This window comes from Corticium candelabrum, chromosome 4 (genome assembly GCF_963422355.1).
Source record: "Corticium candelabrum chromosome 4, ooCorCand1.1, whole genome shotgun sequence".
In the NCBI taxonomy this organism is placed as follows: Eukaryota; Metazoa; Porifera; class Homoscleromorpha; order Homosclerophorida; family Plakinidae; genus Corticium; species Corticium candelabrum.
The window spans coordinates 2,591,431-2,606,430 of record NC_085088.1 but is presented as its reverse complement, the minus strand read 5'-3'; the positions used below and the strand labels follow the sequence as shown (position 1 = coordinate 2,606,430).

Genomic DNA, 15,000 nt, shown 5'->3' with positions numbered 1-15,000 from the left:
TAAAATAAATAAAGTAGATAAATCAAATAAAATAAATAGAATAAATAAAATAAATAAAATAAATAAAATAAATAAAATAAATAAAATAAATAAAATAAATAAAATAAATAAAATAAATAAAATAAATAAATAAAATAAATAAAATAAATAAAATAAATAAAATAAATAAAATAAATAAATAAATAAAATAAATAAAACAAATAAAACAAATAAAACAAATAAAATAAATAAAACAAATAAAATAAATAAAGCAAATAAAACAAATAAAATAAATAAAATAAAATAAATAAAATAAATAAAATAAATAAAACAAATAAAACAAATAAAACAAATAAAATAAATAAAATAAATAAAATAAATAAAACAAATAAAATAAATAAAGCAAATAAAACAAATAAAATAAATAAAATAAAATAAATAAAATAAATAAAATAAATAAAAATAAAATAAATAAAATAAATAAAATAAATAAAAATAAAATAAATAAAATAAATAAAATAAATAAAATAAATAAAATAAATAAAATAAATAAAATAAATAAATAAATAAAATAAATAAATAAAATAAATAAAAATAAAATAAATAAAATAAATAAAAATAAAATAAATAAAATAAAATAAATAAAATAAATAAATAAATAAAATAAAGTAAATAAAATAAATAAATAAATAAAACAAATAAAACAAATACAACAAATAAAAGAAATAAAATAAATAAAATAAATAAAACAAATGAAATAAATAAAGCAAATAAAACAAATAAAATAAATAAAATAAATAAAATATATTTCTATCACACCACATCTGGTGTAGTTCCCGCATAGAGGCGACATATAACACACGCACAGACAGATGACATACAGAAAATCACTCAACCTGCCATCTACCATATCCAATCCGTGTCCATGCAGTTAACTAGCTGTGTCTAACTATTAGCAATGCTAGTCCTCTCACAACTTTATTTCTTGATTGTGTATATAGCCCGTTTGAGGAATTTAGCCTGTACTGGTAATACTTTCATCAGATGCCTCAACAAATCCAGGAAATCTCCACTACAGATCAAATCTTTGTCTAGCTCACACCAAGTCCACAAGGAATACATTCACAATATATGCTACATATGTTTACAGATGTCTATACTAAACTTCTTAACTACTCTAATGAATTAATTAATAGCTAAAATTAAAAACAAATGTCCTTTTGTTGCAACAAGTTGGTCTGTTTGTTGTGACATGCAGCTTCTTCTCGGCCATGGGCTTGAGTAGAGCTTTGGGCCCAAGTAACTTCTATTCGATCTGTGGGTTAGAAAGCCACAAAACCAGAGATAATTATAAGACTATATTAAATGTTAATCTTGATTGTTTGATGACGACAGTAGAAAAACAGCCAGCCTGCAACTCCTGGTTTATCTATAACTAAATAACTAACCGTTCCAAGTGTCGTCTCAGCAGATCCCAAAGTCGAGAGTTCGTCAATCTCTCCATCATCCGCATCATAGACCCGGAAGAGAACTTTCTGGACTTCCTCAAAATGGTAGTTGATACGCACGGGTTTCACAAACGATGGATTCAGGGTGTTCCTTACAATCTCCGTCCTTCCAACCTACACACACACACACACACACACACACACACACACACACGCACACACACACACACACACACACACACACACACACACACACGCACGCACACACACACACACACACACACACACACACACACACACAACACACGCACGCACGCACGCACGCACGCACGCACGCACGCACGCACGCACGCACGCAATTAGGAAGCACACTCTACTGTACTAGCTATAGTCATCTAGCTGCCTGGATTCTCTTGCCTCTGTGTATTTGTCTTCAAATCGGTCGTACTGCGTGACAACAACGACTGGATCAGACTTCGACGTGATGTCCGCGTCACGCAAATCGGTGCACGACAGACGAAGATAGAGATGCGACACACACATTGACGTCGCCATCCTGCAGCTGCAGACTCTTCCTCACTTGCGTAATAGTCTTAGCTAGTGATTAACGTATGTTAATTAGAAGACTGCAGTGACTACGCATTACCTTGTCTAGACAGTTCCAAGTATAATACCATACGAGAGGCGGGACTAAGAGGCGTAAAAAGGTTAGACCCTTTTCCGAGAAAAAATGTCACAGAATTTGCAGTTTGCATGGTGATTGCAACTGAAAACGAGCAAACCCTGCAAATTGATGGTGATGTTTGACATAATTGATACATCAATGAACGAATCAGCCTGTCTGTTTGTCTGTTTAGTTGTCTGTCTGTCTGTCTGTTTAGTTGTCTGTCTGTTTAGTTGTCTGTCTGTCTGTCTGTCAAATTTTCATATATTTTTATACATCAAAGCTAATACAGGTGAAACTAAAGTAACAGCTAATGAACAACAAGTGTCACAACTATAATTACAATTACACAAATAACAATTAGCATTAAAAAGCTCCCCTACGGAGCCTACAAACCGAAATTTAGTTTACTGACTGTCTGTCTGTTTAGTTGTCTGTCTGTCTGTCTGTCTGTCTGTTTAGTTGTCTGACTGTCTGTCTGTCTGTCTGTCTGTCTGTCAATCCTCATATATTTCAAACATGAACACTACTACAGGCTAATGAAGAGAAGGTGAGTTTAAGCAGGCTCTATGCGGCCACTACAACTATACTGCTATCTATACCTAATGTATGTAAAATTGTGTGACAAAGTCATCTACAGTGTTACAACTATTAAAGGTAAGAATAGAAATTTTTTTTGCTATTGTCTTTGCATTGTCTGTCTGTCTGTCTGTCCGTCTGCCTGTCTGTCTGTCTGTCTGTCTGTCTGTCTGTCTGTCTGTCTGTCTGTCTGTCTAGTACTGCAGCAAGTGATGTAAGTAGTGACGTTTGATGACAATAAAACAAATCTGTCTGTCTGTCTGTCATTCAGTGTTTTACTCATTAGCAATAGTCTCGGACTACAAGTAGAACATTTCATTTTAACAATAACTGTTTGTAGTAGTGAAGATTGTTGACAATAAACTTGATTCTGTCTGTCTGTCTGTCTGTCTGTCTGTCTGTTTGGGTCCTGGGGACAGGAGGCTGATAACTTCCTGAACTCACTCTCAAAGAAATCAAGGGATTCGGAAGGCAAAAAGTACTGAAGCCGACTTCAGGACGAGATGGCGTAGACAGATTTCTATAATTATCAAGAGATGTAATGCTAGAGTTATATTAAAGAAGATAAGTAGATTGCATGTAGGTAAGATAGATGATTTTTTCTTTGATATAGACATTCAACACTATGTTCATTAGGATAATACTGTAGCTATGATTTCAGACATTTCAGTAGTTTTTGCTAATGCTTAGGATACTTTACTTCTGCAATTAACTGTTACATTTACAGTTTGGGAGAGAATAAAACAATCTGTCTGTCTGTCTGTCTGTCTGTCTGTCTGTCTGTCTGTCAAATTTCATATATTCTTATACATCAAAGCTAATACAGGTGAAACTAAAGTAACAGCTAATGAACAACAAGTGTCACAACTACAATTACAATTACACAAATAACAATTAGCATTAAAAAGCTCTGTCTGTCTGTCTGTCTGTCTGTTTGTCAATACATATATTTTAAACATTGAACTATTACACAACATCTAAGCAAAGCAACTAAATACTACCCGAGCCAATAGGGTTTGGTTCAGTCTGTCTGTCTATCTGTGTGTCTAGACTGTTTGTCTGTATGTCTGTCTAGGTCGTCTGTCTGTCTGTCTGCTCATCCACTTGTATGTCTGTCTGTCTATTGTATGTAAGCATTTACATGCACGTACATGTTTTATAAACAGTAGTGTACAGTTGCAATACTTAGCTGCTGCTCGACTACGTGTGTGTGTGTGTGCGTGTGTGTGTGTGTGTGTGTGTGTGTGTGTGTGTGTGTGCGTGCGTGCGTGCGTGCGTTGATCCACACTTTGTAAAGGCAGAGCATGGTTTCAACCTAATTATGTTAGACACAGCGATGCATCATCTGGATAAAAATGTCAAAATTTTATATTAAATTTAAGGTAATTTTAATTATATAAATTAATTAATTAGTATTAAATTTAATGGTAATTTTAATTTTAAAATTGTCAAAAAATTACAATTAATTAATTTGTTAATAAAAATTTTGTCGATAAATTTATTAATTTTAATAATTAATTAATTTAATTAGTTTAATTAATTATTAAAACTTATTTTCTATTTAATTAATTTATTTTATTTTATTATTATTGTTAGTGTCCGACAAATTGGTAGCCCGGGCGCCCGGAACAACCAATTTTTTTATGGACAACTGAATAATTGATGTGTAGTTGCCCAGGGACAATCAAGGTAGTGCAATGGATCTGCTTCACGTGGTGATGCAAAATGGCATGTCAGTCTACTGTAACCGCTACATCTAAAGCATAATAACGCGTGGCAAGAAGACGGCAGGTGGCAAATGCCAAACAAGACAAAAGGCACACAAGGCGTATCAAGCTACTAAATGGTGTGATCGAGTGTGCTGCTTGGGTACATGTATCAGATGACAAATACGGTGTGAATTGCTGTTGTAATACATAGTTGCACGTGCTGAGTACGTTAATTTGACAATCTTAGTAGAAGTACCTGTAGTTCTAGAGGTGTCATTGTGCGCCTTTCTTCTACAACTCTTGCATGGCATGTACATTAGCAAATCATTAGCAGGTCGAAACATCTGTCCAGGTGGTGGCAAACGCCACTCCTCAACACGTTCTTGCTTCGCGTATGCACGCTTGTGACCACAATCAGAAGAAAGGAGGTCTTAGTATCACAACTGCTACTCTGTAAGACTTTCGTTCTAGCTTATAGTAGTAAGTCATTCCAGTGTTGTTCTTATGTAGACATCTCAGTCGTGCATGCTGCTTCGTGTTTGTTTGTGATGGTGTCACAATTTGAAGTCGTGATTGATACTAAGTTACTATACAGATATAATAAATCAGTCACTAATAGTTTCAGCTTGTAATTGTACATGCATGAATTCTATTGAGTATTTGTGTGCTGCAGTAGTGTGTAACTGGACACAGATGCGCGCGCGCAAGCACACACATGCACAAATTCCACAATAGACTAGTAGTGTTGTATAAGAGAAAGTTGCACGGACACCCATAGTCAGCAACGGACAACTGAAAGATCAGTACGTGGTTGCCCGGGGACAACTACAAGTTTTGTCAATTTGTCGGAGACTAAACTTTATTAATTGAGTGATGGACATGTCTTATATCTATGAGTTATTGTGCACAATAGAAGTGTGTACAATCTGGACTGATTGACATAGTTAATTAAATAAAAATTAAAATATTTAAATTTTTAAAAATTATCATACTTAATATCAATGACCTTAAAAATTAATATCAACAGTTACGCACACACACACACACACACACACACACACACACACACACACACACACACACACACACACAAGTGCCCCTGAAGGTCACAAGTTGGGCCCCTTAGTCAAATTCAACTGGCAACTTCAACTGGCAACTTTGTGTTGTTGACTCAAAATTGATAAAAATACAGAAAGACACCCGAGTAAGAATTACCCATTTGACTAGGTGCTGCAGATGTCCTCAAGACTCCTGGAGTCTGGAAACCGGCGCCGAGTCAAATCACTACCACTAAATTATGCATTGCGCATGCGTGAGTTATCCACACTAACAGTGCAATACATTTACTGATTGTGTCAAAAATGTCTCGGCACTCGTACTTGTAATTAATATCAATTATAATCGTCTGCATCAATTCATCCAATGGTCAGTCTCACACTCTACGAACATGTCTCGATCATGATATGCATGCAAAATTGTATCAAACCAACAAAAAATCGTCGAACTCAAGTGACTTCGTAAACATCACTCAGCTGCTGTTGTAGCCACCACGACTCGTTCCATGGGGTGTAGGCCCTTCATTCGGAAGTATTCTACAACTTGGGCAGGCACTTCAGCCAAGACATCACGTGCCAGATCGGCAGGCGACGACTGCATGAACACAAGCCACAGACATGTTAGTCAACTACTCAACAGACAGGACACTTGCTTTTACGTTTCGATAGTTGGCAAACGGCACAAACTGGACGATATCTCTCACCGCGTTCTTTCCACTCACCTTCAATCTGCATAAACAGAATGATTAATTAAACTCGTGATTAATTAATCATTTATTTATTTATTAAAATAATTAATTAATTATTCATTTATTTATCTATTTATTTATCTATTTATTTATTTATTTCATTATTCAATTTTTATTTATTTATTTAATTAATTAATGATGGATGGTAATTCGTTTGCCTTGAATCGTCAGAATCGAGCTCTCGCATGTCAGCAAAATTGGCATTACCGACACCGACAATGATGATTGACATTGGGAGGTGTGATGCCTCTATGATTGCACTCTTAGTTTTCACCATGTCGGATAATACACCATCAGTGAGAAGCAGCAGTATGAAATAGTTCTAATAATAAAAAGAAATAATTAATTAAATAAATATATTAGTCAATAATTTGTATAATATATTATTAAAACTTAATTTTAAAAATAAATATATAATTAATTAAATAAATTATTGACTATTTTAATCACTAATTAATGTAATAAATAACAAATATTTTATTTGAGAAATAAAAAATTAATTAAATTTTTAATTATTTCAATCAACAATTTATGTAAGAAATTATTTACAAAAATTATTAACTATTGTAATTGATAATTAATGTAATAAATAACAAATAGTTTTAATAAATAATTTAGGAAATAAATAATTTAAATAATAAATAAATAAATGTTTTTAACTTAATTTGAGAAATAACACTAATTAATTAATTAAATAATAAACATTTTAATCAATAACTAATATAATAAAAAACAAATACTTTAATAAATAACTAATATAATAAATAATAAATATTTAATCAATAACTAATATAATAAATAATAAATATTGTAATCAATAACTAATATAATAAATAACAAATACTTTAAATAAATAACTAACATAATAAATAATAAATATTTTAATCAATAACTAATATAATAAATAATAAATATTTTAATCAATAACTAATATAATAAATAATAAATATTTTAATCAATAACTAATATAATAAATAATAAATATTTTAATCAATAACTAATATAATAAATAATAAATATTTTAATAAATAACTAACATAATAAATAATAAATATTTTAATCAATAACTAATATAATAAATAATAAATATTTTAATCAATAACTAACATAATAAATAATAAATATTTTAATCAATAACTAACATAATAAATAACAAATACTTTTAATAAATAACTTATAAAATAAACTATTAAAACATAATTTTAAAAAATAATTATTTAATTAATTAATTATTAATATTAATCTATTAAAATTTAAAACATTACATTGGCCTTTGATTCTGCTTCAGCTTGTCGGGCAAACCTTGCAACATGATTGATTATTGGAGCTGCATTTGTGGGGCCATAAAGAGACACTTGCTGTATTGCAGCCTGGTATGCTCCCGTCACACCAATAATGCCTACAAATTAAAGGAAATGGTTGTTATTGTTGGATAACAAGAGCAGGCGTACTGTATGTTCACCAGCACAGTAGGGGTTGGACGGATTGAAGTTCAGAGGAAATTCATGTGATACCTAGAAAATACATGTACATGCACACACACACACACACACACACACACACACACACACACACACACACACACACACACACACACACACACACACACACCACCACACAAACAAGCAATAAGAAACGTGTCCCACACTAAAACCAACATCCAACCAACAAACAAACAATCACACAACAATTACCTTTCCTTCTGGAGGAATTTTGGCTCCAAATCCAAACGCAGGAAAGAGCTTGTCACTATGTAAGACATCAACAACAGACACACATACACGACTGACATTCATTCACTTATTGACGAGACAAACGTACGTGTCATATTGTTCACAAACGCTCCCAACAGCCACCAACGCCTTCATGTATTCATTTGGTTCGTAGGGATTCAAGAAGTGAAGTGATGTTGCCGTTTTTGGGTCACCGTTTGATGCAGTGAAGTCAATCCCGACCTGTGTGATGATAAATTTTTGTAACTTTTTGTTAATTTGGAATGTAAACTGATGCTAACCGTGAAGTTTATCTGACATCCACTGGATACAAAATCAACAAACGTGTGGAGTTTTTCAACCTAACATAAATAACTAGTTAATAATAATAAATAATTAAATAATAAATAATTAGTTAATAATTAATTAACAACAAATAATTAATTAATAATAATTAGTTAATAATAAATAATAAATTAATAACAAATAAATAATAATTAGTTAATATTAATTAATTAATTAATAACAAATAACTAATAATTAATTAATAAAAGGGCACAGTGCACGCAGGTATTGCACGGTGGCTGGACATTATTCCAGGTCATCACAACCTGCAGCACTTACAGAAAACAGTGCTTCTGGGATCTACTCGGATCCTTCGTAAAGTCATGTCTTCTTTCTAGACAGCCGTGATGGTCTAAGTACTTCTGAAGCAGGGTTTGCTTCCGGTACTTGCAATAGACTTTACAAACCAGACTGATCTGGTTGAGCACAACAATAATAAATAAATATTAATAAATAATAATAAATAATAGTGCTTTCCTGGTGGTCTTTGATATCCACTAGGCGTGCTGTCCACTAGTTCGCGGTCACCGTTAATGCCTGCAATCTATATCGAATTGGCTAGTCATTGATCACTGTGTGGACTACACAGAAACATGTACCCTGCTGGGCTCACCTGCCAGGTTGGTGGGCGCCCAGATGGGGGTAAAGACCCCACTTGCCCATCATGGAGGGGCATAGCGACACATAATATGGCCTAGTGGTTAAAGTTCTAGTTCTCTGACCATGATGGCCTCAGTTCAATCCCGGGTGGCGACAGCAATATAATGAAACTAGTCTGTTGTTTCTTTCTCACTGTCTATTTGGTTATATCTGTGAGAGTAGACTTGTTTCTGTCAATGGGGAGTTTCTGTGATCTGGTGTGGGGACCATTGGCAATGAGGATCTGTGCTTTCCTGGTAGTCATTGATATCTACTAGACATGCTGTGGCAAAATCCTCGTAGCGTACGCAGTCAATGATTGACAAGCCAGTTACTAGCACCATATGGATTACACAGAAACATGTACCTCTCTGTGACTTACCTGCCGGGTTGGTGAGCGCCCAGTTGAGGGTAAAGACCCCACTTACCCTACCTAGAGGGTGATGACGACATAATAATTGAGTAAACTAAATGATTAACTAAAATAGAATAGTTACATTAATTAAACATTAATTAATGTTAAAATAATTAATTAAAAACAAATAATTAATTAAGAATCAATAATTGATTAAAACTAAAATAATTGTTTTAGTGTTAAATGTTTATTAAGCTACAGACATTTAAACATGCGAAGTACAGTACACCAACTAACAATATGCAAACAATAAGCAAACAAAACAAACAAAACAAATAAATAAACAAATAAATAAATAAATAAATAAACAAACAAATAAATAAACAAATAAATAAACAAATAAATAAATAAATAAATAAACAAGTGAATAAACAAATAAATAAATAAACAAATAAATAAACAAACAAACAAACAAATAAGTAAATAAACAAATAAATAAATAAACAAATAAATAAATAAACAAATAAACAAATAAATAAACAAATAAACAAACAAACAAACAAATAAATAAATAAATAAACAAACAAACAAATAAATAAATAAACAAATAAATAAACAAATAAATAAACAACTAAATAAACAAACAAACAAATAAACAAACAAATAAATAAACAAACAGTAAATAAACAAATAAATAAATAAACAAACAACAAACAAATAAACAAACAAACAAATAAACAAACAGATAAAGAAACAAACAAATAAACAAATAAATAAACAAACAGATAAAGAAACAAACAAATAAACAAATAAATAAACAAACAGACAAACAAACAAACAAATAAACAAACAAACAAATAAACAAGCAGACAAATAAACAAACAAATAAACAAACAGATAAAGAAACAAACAAATAAATAAATAAACAAACAGACAAACAAACAATAAACAAGCAGACAAATAAACAAACAAACAAATAAACAAACCAAAGACAAACAGCTAGACAGACAAAATACAGACAGACAGACTGACTACGTAATTGAAAAACGGATAAACAGACACACAACAGACATCTTGCCTAGAACTGCGCTACCTGTTGTGTGCAGCCTAAACAATCAAAATGTTTGCTTAACCTCATACCTTCAAGTGTGACAAATAGATGACACCAGAGTTGACGTATTTCTTTTTCGTGGCTTTCTTCTTGGGAGAGATGCATTCCCATTGCATTTCCTTATGCATTGCTTCCTTCATTTCCTTCCACGACGTCGTAAACACGCCAATTAGATCGTGGCCACCATCGTCATCATAATCGTAGCAGCTAATCTGAATAATGGAAGACTTAATAAACAAGACAACAGACAGACAGACAAACATACATACAGACAGACAAACATACAGACAGACAGACAAACATACAGAAAGACAAAGAGACAGCCAGACAGAGAGACACGCAGACAGAGAGACAGACAGACAAACAGACATACATACAGACAGATAGACAGACAGACAGACAAACAAACATACACACACAGTCAAACAGACATATAAACATACAAACAGACAGACAAACATACATACATACATACATACATACAGACAGACAAACATACAACAGACAGACAGACAAACAGACAGACAAACATACATACATACATACATCTCTATATATAAAGGAGAGGTGTCTGTGTGTATGTGTGTCCGTACGTACGAGCGTCTCTCGAAGACGGCGAGTCCGATCTCGGCCGAATTTCGCTCGCGCACGCCGAATTCATTCAGGTCAAAAGTCAGACCGCGGTCGTCTTCCTGACTTCTCCCACGACGACGCCGTTTCCCGCCGATCGCAAGTCGAAATGGTTTCAACCAATCGCTAATCCAATCAACGGGATTTTGGAAACGGCAATTGAACGAGATATAACTATGAATGAGAATTCTGTCTGGCTGCTACTAAACGGTAAAAACACTTACACCACGGCTAATTAGTGACAGTAAACGGTTCTCTAAACAAACTGTACGTGACCTGGCTACACCCCTCTGCCTCTCCAACCATCAAACGCATTTTTAGATACTTTCTGCTCTAATCTCTACCTATAAAAAGGCGACCTGTCTCTCCTCCACTTCCAACTGCGGCGCTATGAAGTGGAAAGGAGAAGCACCTGGCATGGGTTGTCCCCCGGGCGAAGCCGGGCATTGGAGCTTGTACATACATACAGACAGACAGACAAACATACAACAGACAGACAGACAAACAGACAGACAGACAAACAGACAGACAGACACACATACAGACAATCAAACATACCGACAAACAGATGGTAGTCAGACTTGATGTGAGATCTGATCATAATGTAAAATACGATATGCAAAATAGTAGAACAAACCAATGGCCGAAACAATATATGAACAAATAAATGGGCAGAAAATAAAGAGACAGACAGACTTACATACATACAGATGAATGAACGAACAGAAAATTACAAACAGACAACAAACTACTGAGACAAACAAACAAATGTTACAAACATAAATAAACAAACAAGCAATGAAGACAAATGAAGATACACAGAGAAATGGACAAACAAACAGACAGACAAACAAACAAACACACAAGCAAGCAGACAGACAGGCAAATAAGAGGACACACAAACAAACAAACAAAAAGACAAACTAAGACACAAACAAACAAACAGTAAAGACAAATGAAAACACATAGAAATGGACAAACAAACAAACAGACAAACAGACAGACAGACAGACAGACAGACAGACAATAAGTGAACACACAAACAAACAAACAAATAAAAAGACAAACTAAGACACAAACAAACAATAAAGACAAATGAAGATACACATAGAAATGGACAAACAAACAGACAAACAGACAGACAGACAGACAGACAGACAGACAATAAGCGGACACACAAACAAACAAACAAATAAAAAGACAAACTAAGACACAAACAAACAATAAAGACAAATGAAGACACACATAGAAATCGACAAACAAACAAACAGACAAATAGACAAACAGACAGACAGACAGACAGACAGACAGACAGACAGACAATAAGCAGACAACAAATAAAAGACAAACTAAGACACAAACAAAAAACAAAGACAAATGAAGATACACAATGACATAGAAATGGACAAACAAACAAACAAACAGACAGACAGACAGACAATAAGTGGACACACAAACAAACACACAAATAAAAAGACAAACTAAGACACAAACAAACCAAGAACAAACAGACAAACTGCCAGCAAACCGTGAGATGTTGGTCTTCATTCTGTCCAGTGAGCTCTTGAACAGACATGTTGAAGGACCTCCACGATGGATTCAAGTTGTTCTTTACAACCTGAACAAATAGAGACAATCAGCAATAGACACGAGCACATGAAGGCATGAAAATTATTTGCACTTCAGTTCGATGGATTGTGAGGGACTGTCCATCAGGTAGGGTACGTTCAAATACAAGAAATGGATCGGATTTGCCAAGAAAGTCCTGCCAACAGAATATATGTGTTAGATGTATGCTGCTTCATACACTTGGTTGTGTGCAAAGTACACTAAGAGTGAAACAAGAAACTTCTGTATGTCTGTATGTGTGTTAGTCTGTCTTTCTTTCTTTCTGTCAGTCTGTCTGTATGTATGTTTGTCTGTCTTTCTTTCTGTCAGTCTGTATGTATGTATGTTTGTCTGTCTTTCTTTCTTTCTGTCAGTCTGTATGTATGTATGTTTGTCTGTCTTTCTTTCTTTCTGTCCGTCTGTTTGTCTGTATGTTTGTCTGTCTCTCTTTCTTTGTGTCAGTCTGTATGTATGTATGTTTGTCTGTCATTCTTTCTTTCTGTCCGTCTGTCTGTATGTATGTTTGTCTGTCTTTCTTTCTGTCCGTTTGTTTGTCTGTATGTTTGTCTGTCATTCTTTCTTTCTGTCAGTCTGTATGTATGTATGTTTGTCTGTCTTTCTTTCTTTCTGTCAGTCTGTATGTATGTATGTTTGTCTGTCTTTCTTTCTTTCTGTCCGTCTGTTTGTCTGTCTTTCTTTCTTTCTGTCCGTCTGTTTGTCTGTATGTTTGTCTGTCTTTCTTTCTTTCTGTCAGTCTGTCTGTATGTATGTTTGTCTGTCTTTCTTTCTGTCCGTTTGTTTGTCTGTATGTTTGTCTGTCTTTCTTTCTTTCTGTCCGTCTGTATGTATGTATGTTTGTCTGTCTTTCTTTCTTTCTGTCAGTCTGTATGTATGTATGTTTGTCTGTCTTTCTTTCTTTCTGTCCGTCTGTTTGTCTGTATGTTTGTCTGTCTTCCTTTCTTTCTGTCAGTCTGTCTGTATGTATGTTTGTCTATCTTTCTTTCTTTCTGTCCGTCTGTTTGTCTGTATGTTTGTCTGTCTTCCTTTCTTTCTGTCCGTCTGTCTGTATGTATGTTTGTCTGTCTTTCTTTCTTTCTGTCAGTCTGTATGTATGTATGTTTGTCTGTCTTTCTTTCTTTCTGTCAGTCTGTATGTATGTTTGTCTGTCTTTCTTTCTGTCTGTCCGTCTGTTTGTCTGTATGTTTGTCTGTCTTTCTTTCTTTCTGTCAGTCTGTATGTATGTATGTTTGTCTGTCTTTCTTTCTTTCTGTCAGTCTGTATGTATGTATGTTTGTCTGTCTTTCTTTCTGTCTGTCCGTCCGTCTGTTTGTCTGTATGTTTGTCTGTCTTTCTTTCTTTGTGTCAGTCTGTATGTATGTATGTTTGTCTGTCTTTCTTTCTTTCTGTCCGTCTGTTTGTCGATCCATCTGTCTGTTTTGCCTGTTTGTCTGTCTATCTGTGTCTGTCTGTCTGTCTGTCTGTCTGTCTATGTAATGTTCCTAAAGCAACTGCAAACTAGTAACTACATAAAGGGACATAGATGTCCCTGTCTAAATAATTAAGGAGCAACTTGTATCTGACTGTCTGTCAACGTTCTTCACTTGACGGCTGATCTTCTTTGATAAAACTTTAACATTACACGATTGTAGAGCAACTGATAAGCATCGCCTCCAATAATTCTTGAACTAGCCTCCATTTTTCTTGCCAAATTCGTCAACCGATTTCTCAGACAGTTGATGGAGGTACTTGTGAGCCTCCCAGTCCCAACACCCAAAGTGTTCCAGTACTAAAGGAATCACTTTTGCATGTCCTCCTGCTACTAGTATCTTGTCCTTATACTTTTTCTCTTTCAGTTCTTCTCTGGCTTGTGCTGCAAACCCATCTTGCTCTGCTGCTCTTTCAATTATGTCTTGATTCCAAGGGTGAGCCAGTGAAATATCAAGATCATAGGATGTTCCAATGCAAGCATCAAAAACTGAAATGTCTGGTCGGTCGTTGCTGTTAGCGTAACGATCTCTTAACTCGACATGATGAGGGATTGAAAGAGTTCTTAAACAATCAGCCCAGACACCAGTGATGGCATTGTGTGACCAAACAGGGCCACCCCTTGTTTTGCAAGTAAGGAGGTGAAAACCGGGGTTCATCAAGCTTTCGACCACATTCACAATGCTTTAAATGAGACAACAGTGGCATACTACAACCCAACCTCACACGTGTTGCCAAACGGTAATCACCAGAATTAAGTGCAAACTTCATGGAAGTGGGAATAGCATCCAACCATGCCCCTGCACACCTCCCTTGCAGAGATCTCAGACGAGCCTGATCTCTCGTAGACTCCAATCCTTGTATAAATGTTGAGAGTGTATGCTTGGTACGTTCCAAGCTTAGTTTGTGTTGGGGATTTTTGGTGTCACTAA

The 15,000-nt window shown here is 34.2% G+C and overlaps 2 protein-coding genes across 2 annotated transcripts in view; both read right to left on the bottom strand.

Moving 5' to 3' along the window:
• Positions 1–2,045, bottom strand: part of LOC134178424 (copine-3-like) — an 11,018-nt gene extending 8,973 nt beyond the window's left edge. Inside the window, exons 1-2 of the mRNA XM_062645303.1 lie at positions 1,845–2,045; positions 1,428–1,601 (exon numbers count right to left, since the gene is read on the bottom strand). Of these exons, the coding sequence (XP_062501287.1) occupies positions 1,428–1,601; positions 1,845–1,982 (312 nt within the window). The 5' untranslated portion in view covers positions 1,983–2,045. The remainder of the gene's footprint in view (positions 1–1,427; positions 1,602–1,844) is intronic.
• A 3,659-nt stretch (positions 2,046–5,704) lies between these two features.
• Positions 5,705–15,000, bottom strand: part of LOC134178153 (copine-4-like) — a 13,843-nt gene continuing 4,547 nt past the window's right edge. Inside the window, exons 5-15 of the mRNA XM_062644957.1 lie at positions 12,657–12,740; positions 12,504–12,593; positions 10,375–10,557; positions 8,198–8,257; positions 8,005–8,138; positions 7,878–7,932; positions 7,646–7,697; positions 7,449–7,582; positions 6,342–6,505; positions 6,094–6,163; positions 5,705–6,029 (exon numbers count right to left, since the gene is read on the bottom strand). Coding sequence (XP_062500941.1) covers positions 5,904–6,029; positions 6,094–6,163; positions 6,342–6,505; positions 7,449–7,582; positions 7,646–7,697; positions 7,878–7,932; positions 8,005–8,138; positions 8,198–8,257; positions 10,375–10,557; positions 12,504–12,593; positions 12,657–12,740 — 1,152 coding nt within the window. The 3' untranslated portion in view covers positions 5,705–5,903. The remainder of the gene's footprint in view (positions 6,030–6,093; positions 6,164–6,341; positions 6,506–7,448; positions 7,583–7,645; positions 7,698–7,877; positions 7,933–8,004; positions 8,139–8,197; positions 8,258–10,374; positions 10,558–12,503; positions 12,594–12,656; positions 12,741–15,000) is intronic.